The following is a 17122-nucleotide window of genomic DNA, read 5'->3' on the forward strand; positions in this document are numbered from 1 at the left end:
TATCTTACTTTCTTTAGTATCCCTTTTGCTTTTTACTGTTACTGCTACAGAAGTGATGCTGCATCTCTAACCTAACAACCAGGGCTTATTAGTTCTACCAATTTTCTGTTAGGAGTCGAACATAACCTTAAGGCAATAAAATTAAACGTTGTCTTATTCTATACGTCAACCAGAAACAAAGACAGGAAGACGAAAATAACTAGTACCTTACATAAAGACCGTGGAGGAAACAATAGACCTGCCCCGGATCTTACTTGGGGACTTTAATAATGAACATAAAGGATAAATGTTAAACATGCAATGGAAATAATTGCTAACTATAGATGACATTACATTAAGAAAATCCACAATTATTTATATGAGCAAAAGCTGTATTTTCTAGAAACAAAAACGAGGAAAAATGGGAGCTTTCGACTGTTTGCAACTTTGGGTCCTCTTCAGCTAACTGGATATATATATATATATATATATATATATATATATATATATATATATATATATATATATATATATATATATATATATATATATATATATATATATATATATATATATATATATATATATATATATATATATATATATATATATATATTCTTAAAAACATAAAACTAACGAAATTTCGTAACAGTCTGGTTAAGACATTGAAGAATCCTTCAAAAAGGCAACACTTAACAAGATCCCACCGTTTGGCATACAGATACTAGGGAACAGCCTTCACATATCCGAAATCTCATAATAAGCATCTAAGAAAAGATTTAGATTCGTGTAGCAGCTGTGTAAGGTAGATAAAGAGGAACTAATAGCTAGCACCTTACTATACACTGATTTATCTAGAGAGGACATTGGAAATAGAAAAGGAATTTTAAAAAAACGTATGGTATGGTTGGTACCACGTAAAAAGTATACTTACAAAGAAAAAACAAAGCACACTAATTTGAAAATAACAAGCTTAGGAGCCGTTTCAAAAATTTTTGTTTACGAATACTACTACTAGCCAAATGCGTTTTGTAATGTAGAGCGTCTGCAACAGCAAGAGGAACTAATTGGCAAGTCTCCGTATCAAATTTTTTTCCTCTTTACCCATAACCTTATTATTTACTTTTTTTTTATGACAGCTGTTTTTGACTTGACCTCTCGGCGGTATTATATATAATATCGACCAGAAGCGCTCTGCAGTAGCCTAGCCTATCCTTAGCTACGCCGGGCCACTTTGTTTATTACAAGTTTATTTAGCCTACCCCGCTTTAAATCCAGTTTATGAATAGGAATTGAATAGCCAATAGAATTTAGGCCAGAGGCCAAGCACTGGTACCTGTAATGTCATTCAGTGATGGAACGGAAACTGACAGTAAAAGGTTTGAAAGGCGTAACAGGAGCAAAACCTCGCAGTTGCGCTAGGCTATGAAAGGAGGTACAGTAAAAGGAATGCAAGGGGTTGCAGCTAGGGACCGAAGGCACGCTGCAAAGAACCTTAAGTAACGCCTACAGTGCACCGCATGAGGCGAACTGACAGCACTAACCTCCTATGGGGGCAGCAGCATCACTAGCCCATAGCTGTAACACTATTCATTCCGTTCACAGTGTCTGTTTGTATTCACATTCTTCCATCTTACTTTCCACCCTCCTAACAATTGTTTCGGCATTGTTTTCAGCACTGAATTACTTAACTAGGTCCCAGTACTTGGTCTTTGGCCCAAATTTTACATCCCAGTTCCAATTCTCAAGCTACCAGTAGGTCCCTAGCCCAATGGTTGATAAGAAAACCAAAAGTGTCATGTAATTTATTACATAAAACCATGCACTATATTCTGTTGACGAGATTTAGATTGTCTAGTGATTAAAATAAAACATGATTTTCACACTGCTGAGATTGTGTAGCCGTCTGCTTTCTTCGATATGATTTGCAGTGAAATTCAATGCCTCAGTATGTTTATTCATTATCATCAGAACTACACAGTAGAATAGTCAAGTTGTCCAATTTAGCATCCGTAGTCTAAATTCTTCTCTTGCCTTTACTACTGAAGCTCGTAGGATAGGTTAATAATAATAAAAAAATAATAAATTTTTACTTATCAATGAGATATTCTACTGTGTAGTGTTAATGCTAATGGTAACAAATAATCATTATGGACAGTAATAAACAGTGAATTATACTTTCTTGGTTACAAACATTTAGTATTGCATATTATATTTTGTTCATTTTTTATGTTTTCATATGTGAATATTACAAAGAAAATAGTATCATGTATTGATATTAAAATTGTATGTTAAGTGCAACCATATGCAGAATTGTGTAAACATACTACGTTTTGGAACTATTTCTTCACATAAAATGTATAGGTAATCAAGTGCCGATTCAACATTTAAACCCTTTCCTAATTTTTTTTTCAGTCCTGTGATCTTGCTGTAGAATCCCAAACATTGTGATGGCCACGAATCGATTGGAAAAGATTGGCACCATATTCACAAGGTAAGTGAATGTATTTACATGAAAAATAAAATTGTTAGAATACAGAGCTTTCATGGTATCATACTTGTTGATCAGGTGGTGAGATAAAGCTCGGAATTCCATTATCAAAATAGAGAAATGATATTAACCTACAAGTTACATCTCCATAAGTTTAGAGTCCCCAGTCTCATATGCTTCAGCTTTCTCGTCTTTTTCTGTAAATTTGATACATATGAAAATGTTCTCCCAATAATTTTTTACCAACTGCATTATTTTCACTGATGTATGTCAAAATCTGAAAAAGACCTCTTATACTCTGTTTGACCACTGTAACTGTATCTGCAGAAAACTGGGGAATGCAAGAGAGGTCAAGATTTGCTGTTAGACATGTCACTAAGCAAGTCACAGGCTTAGACAAGTAATTTTAATGGTTTACAGTACAGTAGTCTTTTAAATGGCAAAGCAACATAGGTCTGTTTTTGTCTATGAAATCAGAACTCGACTTCCTTCCTTGTAAGCGTATTTCATTGTTAATTTGCTTTTAATGGTAGGTATGTGGAGGTGCCAAACAATGTTCGTAGTGATGAGACTCGCAGGTGTTTGTGTTTTTAATGTCTTACTGATTTGTTTGGAGCCCTGCTGCTGCTGTCCCACTTCACCTAGTGTGTAACATGATGTGGCTGTTTCCTCTTCAGTATAGCTCAGTCATGTGAATGCTGGCTTTGATTATGTATCTAGGAGAAAGTTTTTTCAAGATGTCAGTATTACTTAATACATGTCAGATATAAAACAAAGTGTGTGTAAGATCATCATTGTGTTGGTACACAGTGATGGTGTATTGACACCAAACAAGAAAAATATGGTATCTTTTTTCTTTTCACCACATATATAAGCATCTTATATTTTTCCAATATACCCAGTGGCGAGTACAACTGATAGTTCTATGATATTGTAATATTAAATTTTGATGCTTAGCATCAAAATTTAATAATTTTGATGCATTGTTGGCTTGTAAAGAGAATGTTTTGTGAAATAGTTTTATCCATTCCTTTACACTCGTCCAGAGGTTATACCATAAGTGATCCTCAATAACCTTAGTCATTTATGTACAGGATTTTGATTTTTCAGGACCACTGGACTATTGAAATCTGGTGCAATGAAGCCTGCAGACAAGCCTTTGTGGTATGAAGTTTATGAAGCATTTCCTCCTAAGCTGGAACCAAAGTTTGACCGCAAGGTTCATGAGAAACAAATTAGGCCTATTCTTTACCCTGAAGACATGCACAGAGCGTATGTAATATTCCTTCAGGTGTTCTATTTCGTTTAATTCTATATATATGGCTTTTTCTTGGATTACTGATAATGTTTAATGTAAAAGCTGTGATGAATGTGATTTTTATCAATATTAAACTTTTCTAGAATATTCAAATTTACCAAAATTATGAGGTACTTACTTGCCATTTGAATATGCTAGTCAATTATAAGTTCTGCAGATTCAGAAAGAAATGAACTTTTCTAACAATGCCACAGTCCTTAATGAGACAAAACACCTTGCAGTTGGTTGTCTCCCATCATGAAGAGTTGTAAAGACAAATGTATACTATACCAAACTGCATATTTACAGGTTACATTTTTTCAAGTCTTGATGTTACCTGGATTCCATATACTTTAGTATTTTCTATAGATGAATATGGATACAGCACTGCTTTTTATGTAGCTATGATTGTTTGCTTTCAGGCAATTTTATAAGAAGTATGGCTCACCAGGATCAATACGACTCTCTGAAGACAGCAAACGCCCTACCCTATGCCAGCTCTTCATTGAGGAGTATGAGCGATTGCTAAGTGAAGGCAGTACTCCCACTGAAAAACTGATGGATGAGGCAGCACTTGCTCTCGAGTTAAGGGGCATTTACTTAGATCCTTCTCGGGCACCACCTAAGGTCAGTATGATTGAATTTAATTTTTATTCTCCATCTTGAAATTAAGCAAACTTAGAAAATCATTACTTTTCTGGTTATTTGGCAGTACAGCACAGTACTTCCATGATAAAATACCCTCCAAAGTTGTAAAACACATCTTACCTGAGCATTTAGCACGAGGGTGACACAAAGTTTTTAGGGAAGACCTAGATCATAGGAAAAGGGCATTGATGAGGACTTAGCCCAGATAGGAATTCAAGCAGAAAATGCTAATGGTAGAAGAAAGTTGAAGTATTTCATCAAATATCTAACCTTGTAAAGGAGAAACTTGAAATAAAAATCTTAATGATATAAATTTATGTAGAGTAAGGTCTCATTTAAATGATTCTTAGCCCCACGACCTGTTGTACATACTGTACTGTAAAAGTCAAATAAAATGAGATATTGTGTATGATTACTGAACAGTAAACTAGAGCATTCAGCCTGATTTATGCCTTACTACTGGCTATCTGTCTAATTCACCAAGATTAACTAATATATATATATATATATTTTTTTTTTAAGTTTTGGACAAATTCAATGTGGTCGTTTGCTAATTTTGTTTGAAGGAAGCATTCAAGAGAACCAATATTTTATCAGATTTTTTTATCCAAGAGTTCTATAATGAAATGCAAACACTACTGTAGAGAGGTAATTTGAAAATTATGAAAAATCCTTCCTTTCAGGTCGAGGCAGACCCACAGCAAGTTCCAGAAAGTGAGCCCTTGAAAGAACAGGGAAATATCAAACAGAAAGTTCGATTAGCTGACATTTTTAAAGATAGTCAAGAGGATTAGATGAAAGGAGACAGGTATTTTTTATATAATTGTAAATAAATCTTACCTCACTCCTGTTGTTTATATCCTTCCATTTAGAAATAAATTTGTTATTCAAGTTTTGATGTCTTGTTGAATATAAATGAATATTGTAAGTTCTACTATCTATGTTGAATATAACTGATTATAAAGTTTTATTCAGCTACAACCGACAGAAGCATTTCACCGTGTGTGTGTGTGTGTGTGTGTGTGTGTGTGTGTGTGTGTGTGTGTGTGTGTGTGTGATATGAGGCTCATAAGAAAAAATTGACAAATTTTTCAGTAATTTGTATTTTCCTAACAAACAAACCCTTGGTCTTTACACAAGGGATTTACTTTCAGCGCAAGCTGGAGCTGGCCGTTTAACTAAAATTAAGGTGGATATTGGTAGTTGGCTACTGATGGTAGGGGAGGAATCCCCGCCATCCAGTTGGTGTGCATTCACTTTACCTTTTGGCCCAGGAAGCAGAATGAGGGGTGGCTAGAGGTGGGCCATTTACGTCAAGACCTCAGGTTTGTATGTTAGGAAAAATACAAACTACTTAAAAATTTGTCACTTGTTCCTAAACTTGTACAAACCCTTGGTCTTTACATAGGGGAGACTTACTTCTTGGTGGGAGGATTCTGAGCAAATCTCTGAAGTGACTGGTAGTTCACCTCACCTGGGTCTCTTTCCTGGTCATGTAAGAGCACAGGAAGGAGAACAATGCCTCTGATCTGTTGAACATGTGTGATGTTTAACTGCCAGATTTCTGGGCCTTTTGAATAAATGGAATATAATGTCACCGACTCAAAGGTAGCCTTGAGTGAACCCATATTGCCGGGGACAATAAAGCTGAAGATAACCAACGGGTCTGTTCATTGTCAGTCCCTTTCTCCCCTTGCTAGAGAAAGGGTAGGAGTACATCTAGGAATCCAAAAAGAGCTAGATTATAGACAGGATACCCAGTCATATAGAACATCTGCATGCATGCCTGTCCAGCATGTGACAGCTTGTTAATCGTCCCTTAGAAGGGCATAAAAGAGAAGGTAGGAGGCCAGTCCCACACACACACACCCTCTTTTGCAGCCATACCCCTTTGGCGAGATGCCACCTGTCCTTAAAAACTGGGTGAGCTACAAGACTGTTGAGCAGCCACCACAGAACCCATGGAAAAGGAGGCAAATGTGGTCTGTCATGACAGCATTCCTGTCCTTAGTACCTGTCCGACAGGTTTTTTCCTGAATGCTAGGGGCAGACCAATGCCCCTGACCTTATGAAATCTTGCCTGGAACATACTGTTGTCCACCGTGTCAGCTGTGGATTACGTCTGTTTGATCATTACATAAAGTCAAAAGAACTGGAGCCCTTGGACGCCACTTCTTGGCTGAGCCGGAACTGATAACAGGTCGGCACCTAGTATGGTAATGAAGTCCTTAAATGGTAACGCATAAGGCCTTTGGGCACTTGGTAGCCTTTAAGGTTCTTAGAAACAGAATGCTCATACACTGTTGATCACCCGGCAAATCAGGCAGAACGATGGGAAGTCGTAAACCCAATACTTGAATCATGGAATTGAAAGGCATCTCCTAGATGCCAACAGCATCTGGAGTTCCCAGGAAGTCACATATCCAAGTACTGACTAACCCCAACGTTGCTAACCATGGATATGAAAGACATCTAGATGCCAACAGCATCTGGTGTTTCCAAGTCACCTATCCGAGTACTGACCAGACTTAATCATTGCTAAACTTCGCTGATTGGACGAGAAGCAATGTTTTCAGTGTGGTATGGTCGTTGGCTGTTATGCCCATGGTCCAGAAAAATAGCTGAACAGTAACAGCTTTGGTGTGTTGAGACTGAAGGACTACTTGACCATCTTCCCTGATCGAACAATCCTTCAGAACGTAGAGGTGTCAAGACCGATTGTCACTAACACTGACCCTAGTAACCGAACTTGTCTGTCATACATCCATCTTTCCTGGAATATGTCTGGTTGACCACTGCTCTGAGTGTGCTACTGCAACCCCATGCACCTGCATCATCAATTGAGGAGATGAAAGGACACTGGAAAAGAATATGGTACACATACACTTAACCCTTAAACGCCGAGCCTCTATTTACAAAAACGTCTCCTGTATGCCGGCGGCGTTCGGGAGTTAGCGCTTGCGGAAAAAAGTTTTTTCAAAAATCACAGCATGCTTAGTTTTTAAGATTAAGAGTTCATTTTTGGTTCCTTTTTTGTCATTGCCTGAAGTTTAGTATGCAACCATCAGAAATGAAAAAATATCATTATCATATATAAATATTGAAATATATGTCCGCAAAAAGAATTTTTCATATATAATTTTATACAAATCGCGCTGTGAGCAAAACGGTTAAAGCTAACAGGTTATTTTTTTTCTTTGTATTGTACACTAAATTGCGATGATTTTGGTATATAACAAATTGTAAAACGATCAAAGCAACACAGAGAAAATATTATCACAAAATGATGCATGAATTCGTAATGAGCGGACGTAAAAAATTTTTCAAAATTCACCATAAATCGAAATATTGTGCTAGAGACTTCCCGTTTGTTGAAAAATGAAGCTAATTGATTGAATATTACTAGACTGTAAGTGTTTTAGCTTACAATTGCAGTTTTCGACCATTTCGGTCGAGTTAAAGTTGACCGAAAGTCGAATTTTTCTATTTATCGTGATTTATATAAAAATATTTCAAAACTGATAAAAGCTACAACCATGAGTTATTTTCTGTTGTATTCTACATTAAATTTCGCACATTTTCATATATAAAAGTTTATGTAACGACTAATATAAAACGGTGCAAACATTACGACAACGTGATTTAAAGAATTTCAGAGATGTTCGCCGAGTTACACAAGACGTAAGGGAAAATGTTTTTTCAAAAATTCACCATAAATCGAAATATTGTGGTAGAGACTTCCAATTTATTGCAAAATGAAGGTAAATGATTGAATATTACTAGAATGTAAGAGTTTTAGCTTACAATTGTGTTTTTCTACCATTTCGGTCGAGTTAAAGTTGACCGAAGCTTGAAATTTTGGCAGTTATCGTGATTTATGTGAAAATATTTCAAAACTGATAAAAGCTACAACCATGAGCTATTTTCTGTTATATTCTACATGAAATTGCACACATTTTCATATATAAAAGTTTAAGTAATGACTAATGTAAAACGATGCAAACATTACTACAACGTGACGAAAGAATTTCTGAGATGTTCGGCCGAGTTACCGCGCGCAGACGTAAGGAAAAAGTTTTTTTTTTTCAGAAATTCACCATAAATCGAAATATTGTGCTAGAGACTTCCCGTTTGTTGCAAAATGAAGCTAATTGATTGAATATTACTAGAATGTAAGAGTTTTAGCTTATAATTGCGTTTTTTTTACCATTTCGGTCGAGTTAAAGTTGACCGGAGGTTGAAATTTTGGTAGTTATCGTGATTTATATGAAAATATTTCAAAACTGATAAAAGCTACAACCATGAGTTATTTTCTGTTGTATTCTACATGAAATTGCGCACATTTCCATATATAAAACTTTATGTAACGACTAATATAAAACGGTGCAAACATTACGACAACGTGATTTAAAGAATTTCTGGCGTGGACGTAAGGAATAAGTTTTTTCAAAAAATTCACCATAAATCGAAATATTGTGCTAGAGACTTCCAATTTGTTGCAAAATGAAGGTAAATTATTGAATATTACTAGAATGTAAGAGTTTTAGCTTACAATTGCGTTTTTTACCATTTCGGTCGAGTCAAATTTGACCAAGGTTGAAATTTTGGCAGTTATCGTGGTTTATATGAAAATATTTCCAAACTGATAAAAGCTACAACCATGGGTTGTATTTTGCTGTATTTTACATGAAATTGCACACATTTTCATATATAAAACTTTATGTAACGCTAATATAAAACAGTGCAAAAATTACGACAAAATGACAAAAGAATTTCTGAAATTTTCGGCCGAGTTATTACAGCGAGCGTAAGGAAAAAGTTTTTTTCAAAAATTCATCATAAATTGAAATATTGTGCTAGACTTCCAATTTGTTGCAAAATGAAGGTACATGATTGAATATTACTAGAATGTAAAAGTTTTAGCTTACAATTGCGTTTTTCAACCATTTTGGTCGAGTCAAAGTTGACCGAAGGTTGAAATTTTTTGTAGTCGACGTACGGTACGTCCACTTGGCACCCAACAGACAATTTTAGTCGACGTATGATACGTCCAGTAGGCGTTTAAGGGTTAACAGCACTTTTGGTATACCTGGGTTATTATCAAGAGTTTTTTTTTGTTACTATTGGTGATTTTATATATGTAACAAGAACATGTTTCATAGTTCCTTACCTATTACCCTTTCTCCATCAATGTCATGTTCTGACTTGTGTCCTAGTTTTAATATGTTAAAAAATAATTGGTTTTCTGGACTGTAGTAAAGGTAAGTACTTATAAAATTCTTGTTTTGATTGCCATTTCATTTCTTTATGCATCTTACTTTCTGACCACAAGTTGTAGTGAGATTTTCAACAATGTTGGCATTCTGCTATTAGTCTTTACTGCTTCATATTGCGTGCTCGACTCATTTTAAAGCTTACCCACTATGCTATAGTAGAACAATACTATAGTTTGACTTGAAGTGGGAAAATTATATAATTACCTGTACCACTTATTTATTACAGATCTTTAAATACTGGACCTATAAAACTTCCTTATTTACTATCAAACAGCCATATAAATTTTACAAGTTTGATACACAAAAATGGAATAATGGAGAATGTTCAAAATAATGAAAATGAAAACTTACCTTACACTTTACAGATGAAAGCAGGTTACCATATACAACCACAGACAAAATAGGTGAATACATACCAATGATGGTAGTATTGAACTAAATTATGGTTGGAGACTAATTTACGAGTGACTGACTATACAGTACTCCTAATATGCCTCTCATTCAGCTCCTCAACAGCAAAAGCAGCAGACAGGCTCATAGCCAGAGCAAGAGCACCACCTAAAATCTGAAAAGAAGGCTCTCTAGTTATCCCAAGGAAAGACCAGAGACTTCAGCAATTCCCTTGGACTCTGACAGGAACTTTGGTACCTGGTCTGGCATTGTAGGCGTACCAGCAATGATCTCAAGAGCAGAGCCAATGAGCATACAGGAAACTCACCAGCAGAACCTGCCCCATCACCAACAGGAAGCAATGGGTTATGTTGCACTGTCCTTGATGAAACTCCCCTGGATCACACAGCAAGGGGAGAACAAAGAGCAATTGTTTTTGCAGGTATGGTGTCAACAAGAGCCCTGGCTGTGAGGGAATATGTGTTATCAATGATGGAACAAACTTGAGTCTTTTTGGCCCTTTTCTTTTTGAAGCCAAAGCTCTGCCACTGGAATGGCAACAACTTGGCACACTACTTGCAGGGGAAGTGCCTTGTACACTCCTAACCCCAGCAATGAGAACAGAACCTGATGAACAATTTTCATGGGAGACCTGTAGCCATTAGAAACATGCCCACACCCGCAACATCTACTGTTCTTGCTTTCTCTTGCTCATCATCAAAGAACAGGTGTGGGTAGAACTGGCTAAGTGACAGAGCTCTCTCTCTCTCTCTCTCTCTCTCTCTCTCTCTCTCTCTCTCTCTCTCTCTCTCTCTCTCTCTCTCTCAGCTCCTATGACCAACTTGCACTGAAGATACTCTTATATAAAAAAGGGTTGTTTGGATCTTCTCCAAACAAGTGAGGTACTGTATTGGTTAAGACAGTGCTGAAAAAAAGGTGAACCTACAGTGAAGGAATGAGAGGGGAGTTTGGACACAGCTGTTGACAGTGCTGCACCCACAAAAGGAGAGGAGGGTAGCTGATGGGTACCTGAGGGTCCAGGTGGTGCAAGCATTCAGACATTACCATTTCTTTTCTCCCTGTTGCAGTATACAAAAAGACTAAGTCTGGGGACATCTGATGACCATGAATGTTGGCATATATATGACTTATGGGTTGTAATGAAACAAATACAGTATCAACATTTTTGCTTTGTAAACCATTAATCAGATGCTTTAAAAATTTATTAGTGGAGTTGGTGCCTACAGAGCTACCCTCAGCTGGGCCTGAAAATTCATTTATAACAAAACCTTTTGTAATATACATATATAAGTTTTGAGATTGCAAGATGAAAACTGGGGCAAGTTGAAGCTGAGGAAGTTTGACAACTAATTATGGGGGGACCAAAGAGAATGGATGAACAACTAAAAGGCAGAAAAAATGGAAGATAGGACCAAAGGGGTACTGCAGAGAAACTTTAAAACCACCTAGTGTGCCACACCTCAAGTGGTAACCCCATCTGGGGACTTTCTGTCATTGGACATACCAAGAGAGATTGTGCAATATATAAATAGTTGAATTTCTGTTATATCTTAGACCATGCATTAGTAAAACTTATATAGTTGAAACACCTTTAACCATTTGGAGGTAAATGTGTACTGATTTTTTCCTTTTCTTTTCTTGTATACTCTTTGCCTACATTTACAATTAGTCCATCTGCCATGTCAGACCTTTCTCCAAGATTATTTATGCATTCCTACTGCTTCTGTACCTCATTCTATGATTGAACTCTCTTACTTTTCTCTCCTTTTTATCCACCAGTCTAAACAATAACAGTCTTATTTTGCAGCCTCTGAATATTACAAGATTTGCAAAACTGAAGGGATTTAGGGTTACGTTTATATTAGAATAAAATTTACCCAAGATGTATTTTTTCTTTACACGGACTATCCTTTGTCACATGATTGTTTGAACACAACCCACCAAATCTGATATCTCAGTAAATTTCTCATTTGCAATATGCATAATCTTCTCCAAGCATTAATCATGAACCTCAGCATATTGCAATATCTCTCCACATTGGCATACAATTTTTGAGTAGTTTTCAAGGCTCCACCATCATGTATTCCCACTATTTCTCTCCACCTTAGGTCTTTTTACGTATTTTAAGCAGAATAACTAAGTAAATTTACATTTGTATTTAAGGAGACTATGATGATACCATCTACTCTGTTTAATACACAGCATTACACTGACCTTACCATGTCATGTTAAGCTTTTTTGCTTACTAATTTTCATTCCCCTCTTCATTCTTTTAAACATCTTGTACTTCTTCCTTTATATTTTGATTAAATTCAGGTCACCTGCTACAGTAGCTCTCAAGGGCTCCCACTTCTGCATTTAGATATAGCTTCCTCCATTACAATAACAAACAACAAAGGAGTATGGGTTAATCCTTAATGAACACTTCAAACTGGTGTTGAATTCATTTCATTCCCTACCTTTATTTGTTATAACATGGTACTATTACTTACACAAATTATTCTGGTACCCTTGAACTCTGAAATGTCCATCTATTAGCTCATCTTGGTATTCTATCAAATCCCTTACCAAGACCCACTAATATATACTACATCATCATTCCATAGTACAAAGTTACCAACGCAACTGTTATCTCTGGCCCTATTCTCCAGCACCTTCTCCCATACTTTCATGCATACTTCAAAAATATTATTCATCTCTACTTTTTACAATTCAGTGCATCCTGTTGTAATTTATATAGTACTTTTGTGCAGTAATACTGTACCCCCATTTTTCTAGTCCCATGTCTTCCTTCAATATGTTCCTATATACTCTGGTCAACTCTTTTATAAAAGATTGAAAAAAAAAACCAGAACATTCATTTTCCTATGAATATCCGTCCTCTATCCATCTACTTCCCACACCCCCACCAGGGGACAAATAAGTACAAACACTCATAGCTGGTCAGTCTACTTCTGTCCACTTTGAATTTGGAGAGGTAAAGACTGTATTTAAAAAATAAATCTTGTGTATTTATATTTTTGAAGTGAACCTTACCTCTCCATTATATAGCTGATTCCCACATTTGAAAAAGGTGGGCAAAGTGGAAATCAGCCAACCCTTTAAGGGCTACTTAGTAACAAAATATTTTGTATAAAACAGGTGTTTTAACCAGTGAATTCCATCCATAGGCTATTACTGCTCCCCTAGGAGGATTGTCACTCAGGTACGAGATTCTCATCATGAAGATAGCTGAGGTCTCTTTGGAGGATGCACCCTTCAGCAGAAGGAGGGGTAAGGTTACTGTGCCAAAAAACCGCAGAGCCAACGATGGATAACTAACATCTGTACAAAAAGGTATACTTCTAATACTCAACACTGAGTACCTCCAAACTTCCCAAAAACCACAACCAGGTTTAAAAAGCAGTAGACCAAAAAAGGCTATCTATCGATTTAGGACATAATATCCCCTGCACAAACCAAAGTTAATGCTCTGCAATAATCCTATATAATCTCCGCACCATGAAGATAAACCAAAGCAAATAAAAGATTACCATGCCCCTCAGTGACTTCAATGTCTTATCCAAGGAAAAGTTCTTTCCAGATTTAAAAGTTGTAGCCATTACTCACAGGTCCACTGGTATCAGCAGAATCGATTAGTAGATACTCTCCCAGCACTGATAATGGCATTACTGTGAGACCCCACCTTGAGCTCATCAGAACCATGGACCATACCATGCAGTCATCTGTAGCTCGTGGGATTGTAATGAAACCTTTCATCTTGGTTGCTTGCGTCCACCACTGAAAGAAACTGGAAACCCAGCCTTCCCTGGTCACCTGGTCAATGCCAAGAGACAACTTACAGAGTTGCCCCAATACACTGATGACTTCCTGAAACCTAGCTAGAGTAGGAAAGGCATTACAGTTTAGGTCTAACCAGGGAACAGCTTTGTCCCTGCCCAAGCTAGAGGACCTTGCACTGGTGAACAAAAAATTGGCAAAAAGACAACTCCCCTTGGTCTCAAACAGGTCCATAACAGAGGATGCCCACAGCCCACTGTCTGCAGCCACCCTCTGGATGTTGAGCCCCTTCCATTGCTATTACTTATCTTAAGCATAGCTTTTAGACATAGTAGTGTTTGCTCCTCCTTGAACATAAAATGATTAATATCACCTAACATGCTTACTCTGTTACAGTACACTCTAATTGCCCTTACATGGCAAAAAAGTGTCACACTCATTACTTTAAATAAGGTCCAGTCTGCATTTAACAACCCTGAGAAGGGCAAAGCCTCAAAATAGATATTTTTTCTCTCACCTTAGGTCAGGAACAAAAGACTAGTATAGTATCTTCAACGCAAAAGCCAGCATTCTGCAACACTTGAAATTCTCTTAACATATCATGGGTCCTATGGCTACCAAGAGTAGGTTGAATTGCTTCAAGAGACACTTACTAAAGACTCAAACAGCTTTGGAGGCAAAAACTAAATCCATCAAGGTTCCCAAAAAGAGTTACGGTGTACTAGGCACCTTAATTACACTCGACCTAAAGACCTCCTATGGTCCAGATTGTAAGCAATGCCTAGTATAGCATTACCTATAACATAGGATGACAAAGACCCAAAATCTATAATAGCTGAAACTGACAGCATTTAGAGTAACTAGGAAACTAAGAACTTAATGAAGTTGCCTATAAAGGTGCATGCTCAGGAAATACCTCCAGCCCAACTACAGAAGCGAGAAACTAACCACTGCCTCTGAAAACATTAGTAGTTGAACTTCTTGCAAACTTAAGGATAGATCCTCAGTCCACACCAGACAAACCTCACTCTAGTACAAGATGGTTATGGTGTCAATGTGAACATTGGAATCATGTAAAAGCTTAGAAAACTTTAGCACGTGGAAATTTTAGAAGAACCTTCTTAAGAATGAGTTATAAGGAAATATACTAAAGAGGCAATAGAACCCAAAATCAATCCTCCTAAGCCACCAAGGTACTACTAGGAACATTCTATATTCCTTGGATCCTCTAAACTTGATAAGTATCTCTCCTCCAATCATGAAATGAGAGATGTAAAGGTTCATAACTGACTAATATTGCTGAAAATGCCCACCAAATCAGTCAGAGGACCTGTAAGTGGAAGTTAAATATTGGTAACTTTATGTTCCAAGTCATGAATATGCCTACATTCAGATTTATTAATCCTTATAGAAACTGACATAGTTGAAAATTCAGAGCCACCTTAGCACACTGTTCCTATCCAGAACAACCCAAGGAAATGCCACAATCTTCCCTGCTTCTGTCCAAAGAAGGGTCTTTCCTATTCTGAGTAAAAGGAATAAACAATGATGACATCAATATCTAGTTGGATACAAAAATACTTAATGTCATAAACATATACTATATGATAAATAAAACCCTACACTTTATGTATACTTATTTTTGGCTTACGACGATTTTCAGCTTATGACACGGCGTCAGAACAGACACCTTTCGTAAACCGCGGACTGCTTATATACTTACATATGTGTATAAACATATATATACCTAAAGAAGGGAAGATGGTTTGTCTGATAACATTTGCTACTTGTGCTCTACTCTACATACACACTGCTTGAAGTTCCTCTGATTGCTAAAAATTCAGGATTATAAGTGTAACAGACCTCCTCCAATATAGATTAAACTCCTGAAATTCTAGGTCTCCCATGATTGCACCCCACACCTACACTGAGGCATCTAGAGGATTGTGTTATTCTGCCCATGAGAACTTAAACTAACACTGAATCTGATACGAGATCACCTGCTGACTCATGTGTTGAGGTAACAGGAAAGAACCCAAGCTTGATTCTTGCCAGGTCAAAAACTTTCCCAAAATCATATGACCCTGATAAGACGACTTCTGCTTCCTAAAAAAAAAAAAAAAAAAAAAAAAATCCTACAATGACTGACAACCTATTAAAAGTTATCTGTGGCCATAAATGTTGCAATAAAGGCAAACCTTTGCAAGAAAGCCCTGAACAGTGAGAATATCTTTAACTCCAAAATCAAAAACCTGTGCAGGGACTAGTCCTTCCCCAATGCTACCCCCATATTTGGAAAGAGACCCTCAGATTATGAAGTAGTTCTCTTTCTCCAATATATGGCAGCAAGAAAGAAATACCTTAAGAGAGGCTCCCTTTACATGAAATGCATTAAAGCCTTGAATATGCACAAGCCACAGCTCAAATGAAAGTTCTATTTCCACAAAATCATATGTTAACCTCTCCTTACAGAAAGTAATTAACCTCTTCAAAAAAGAAATTGTGACCACATAAACACTGGTTGTACATATATGTCAGATACCTGATTCATCAATCAACAGAAGCACAGGCAATTGCCCTCCAGCCACAGAAAAGGCAGGATAAGTCTTGGCTACCAAAAATACATCAGGGAGGCCGGGGCAAGGATTATCATGCTCGATGGCGAAGAGCAGCAGCTGATTGCATTGAACTAACTCCTGATAAGGTTCCACTGAGGGTTAAAAACTCCTCTTTAATCAATGCCGACAAAACAAATTATTCCAGCTCAAAAGGAAGACACTGGTTTGGTTGAAAACCTGTCAGCTCGACCACATGCTCTAAATTCTGATCAGGAAAATCTCGCGATAACGAGAATGTTCCTAAACCACGGGGTATCGGAAAAAACAAAACAGTAACCGTTTTTAGATAGAAACTCCTGCAACTGGAAAGGGAGTCAAAATCCTAGAAACAAAATGTTGAGACTACTGACAGCAACCACCTGCCTAATTAAATGGAAGCCAAAATGATTGTGTGCACCGAGATTCTCTATACGCAGGCAATAGTCGAGCAGGAGACACATGTACAGGCGATAGCAACATGAGATATGATAGCAATCGGTAGATGCGCAAGCAAAAAGCACAAAAGTGATAGGCATACAGTCAATAAGCGCACAGGTGTATGAGTGCAAACTAGGCGCACAGGTGACATGCACAAGTGATAGTTGTACAAGCCACACGTGCATGCAAGTGATAGGCATACAAG

The 17122-nt window shown here is 37.0% G+C and overlaps 1 protein-coding gene across 3 annotated transcripts; it reads left to right on the top strand.

Moving 5' to 3' along the window:
- Positions 1–935: 935 nt before the first annotated feature.
- mRpS23 (mitochondrial ribosomal protein S23) lies at positions 936–5260 on the top strand. Of its 3 annotated transcripts, none has more exons than XM_067088181.1 (5): positions 936–1049; positions 2395–2473; positions 3581–3742; positions 4190–4394; positions 5099–5260. In XM_067088181.1, exons 2-5 carry the CDS (start codon positions 2430–2432, stop codon positions 5207–5209), a joined length of 522 nt encoding a protein of 173 aa, XP_066944282.1. In that variant the 5' UTR covers positions 936–1049; positions 2395–2429; the 3' UTR covers positions 5210–5260. The 3 variants fall into 3 exon arrangements, with proteins under 3 accessions (XP_066944282.1, XP_066944283.1, XP_066944284.1); XM_067088182.1 differs by having other exon boundaries at positions 1008–1032; XM_067088183.1 differs by lacking the exon at positions 936–1049 and having other exon boundaries at positions 3565–3742.
- Positions 5261–17122: the final 11862 nt, after the last annotated feature.

Source organism: Macrobrachium rosenbergii, chromosome 44 (assembly GCF_040412425.1).
Source record: "Macrobrachium rosenbergii isolate ZJJX-2024 chromosome 44, ASM4041242v1, whole genome shotgun sequence".
Lineage (NCBI taxonomy): Eukaryota > Metazoa > Arthropoda > Malacostraca > Decapoda > Palaemonidae > Macrobrachium > Macrobrachium rosenbergii.

Coding starts and splice junctions, on each gene's coding strand:
- mRpS23 (XM_067088181.1), top strand. CDS start 2,430: ATGGCCACGAATCGATTGGAAAAGATTGGCACCATATTCACAAG. Junction 2,474..3,580: donor ATTGGCACCATATTCACAAG/GTAAGTGAATGT, acceptor TTGATTTTTCAG/GACCACTGGACTATTGAAAT. Junction 4,395..5,098: donor CTTCTCGGGCACCACCTAAG/GTCAGTATGATT, acceptor CCTTCCTTTCAG/GTCGAGGCAGACCCACAGCA.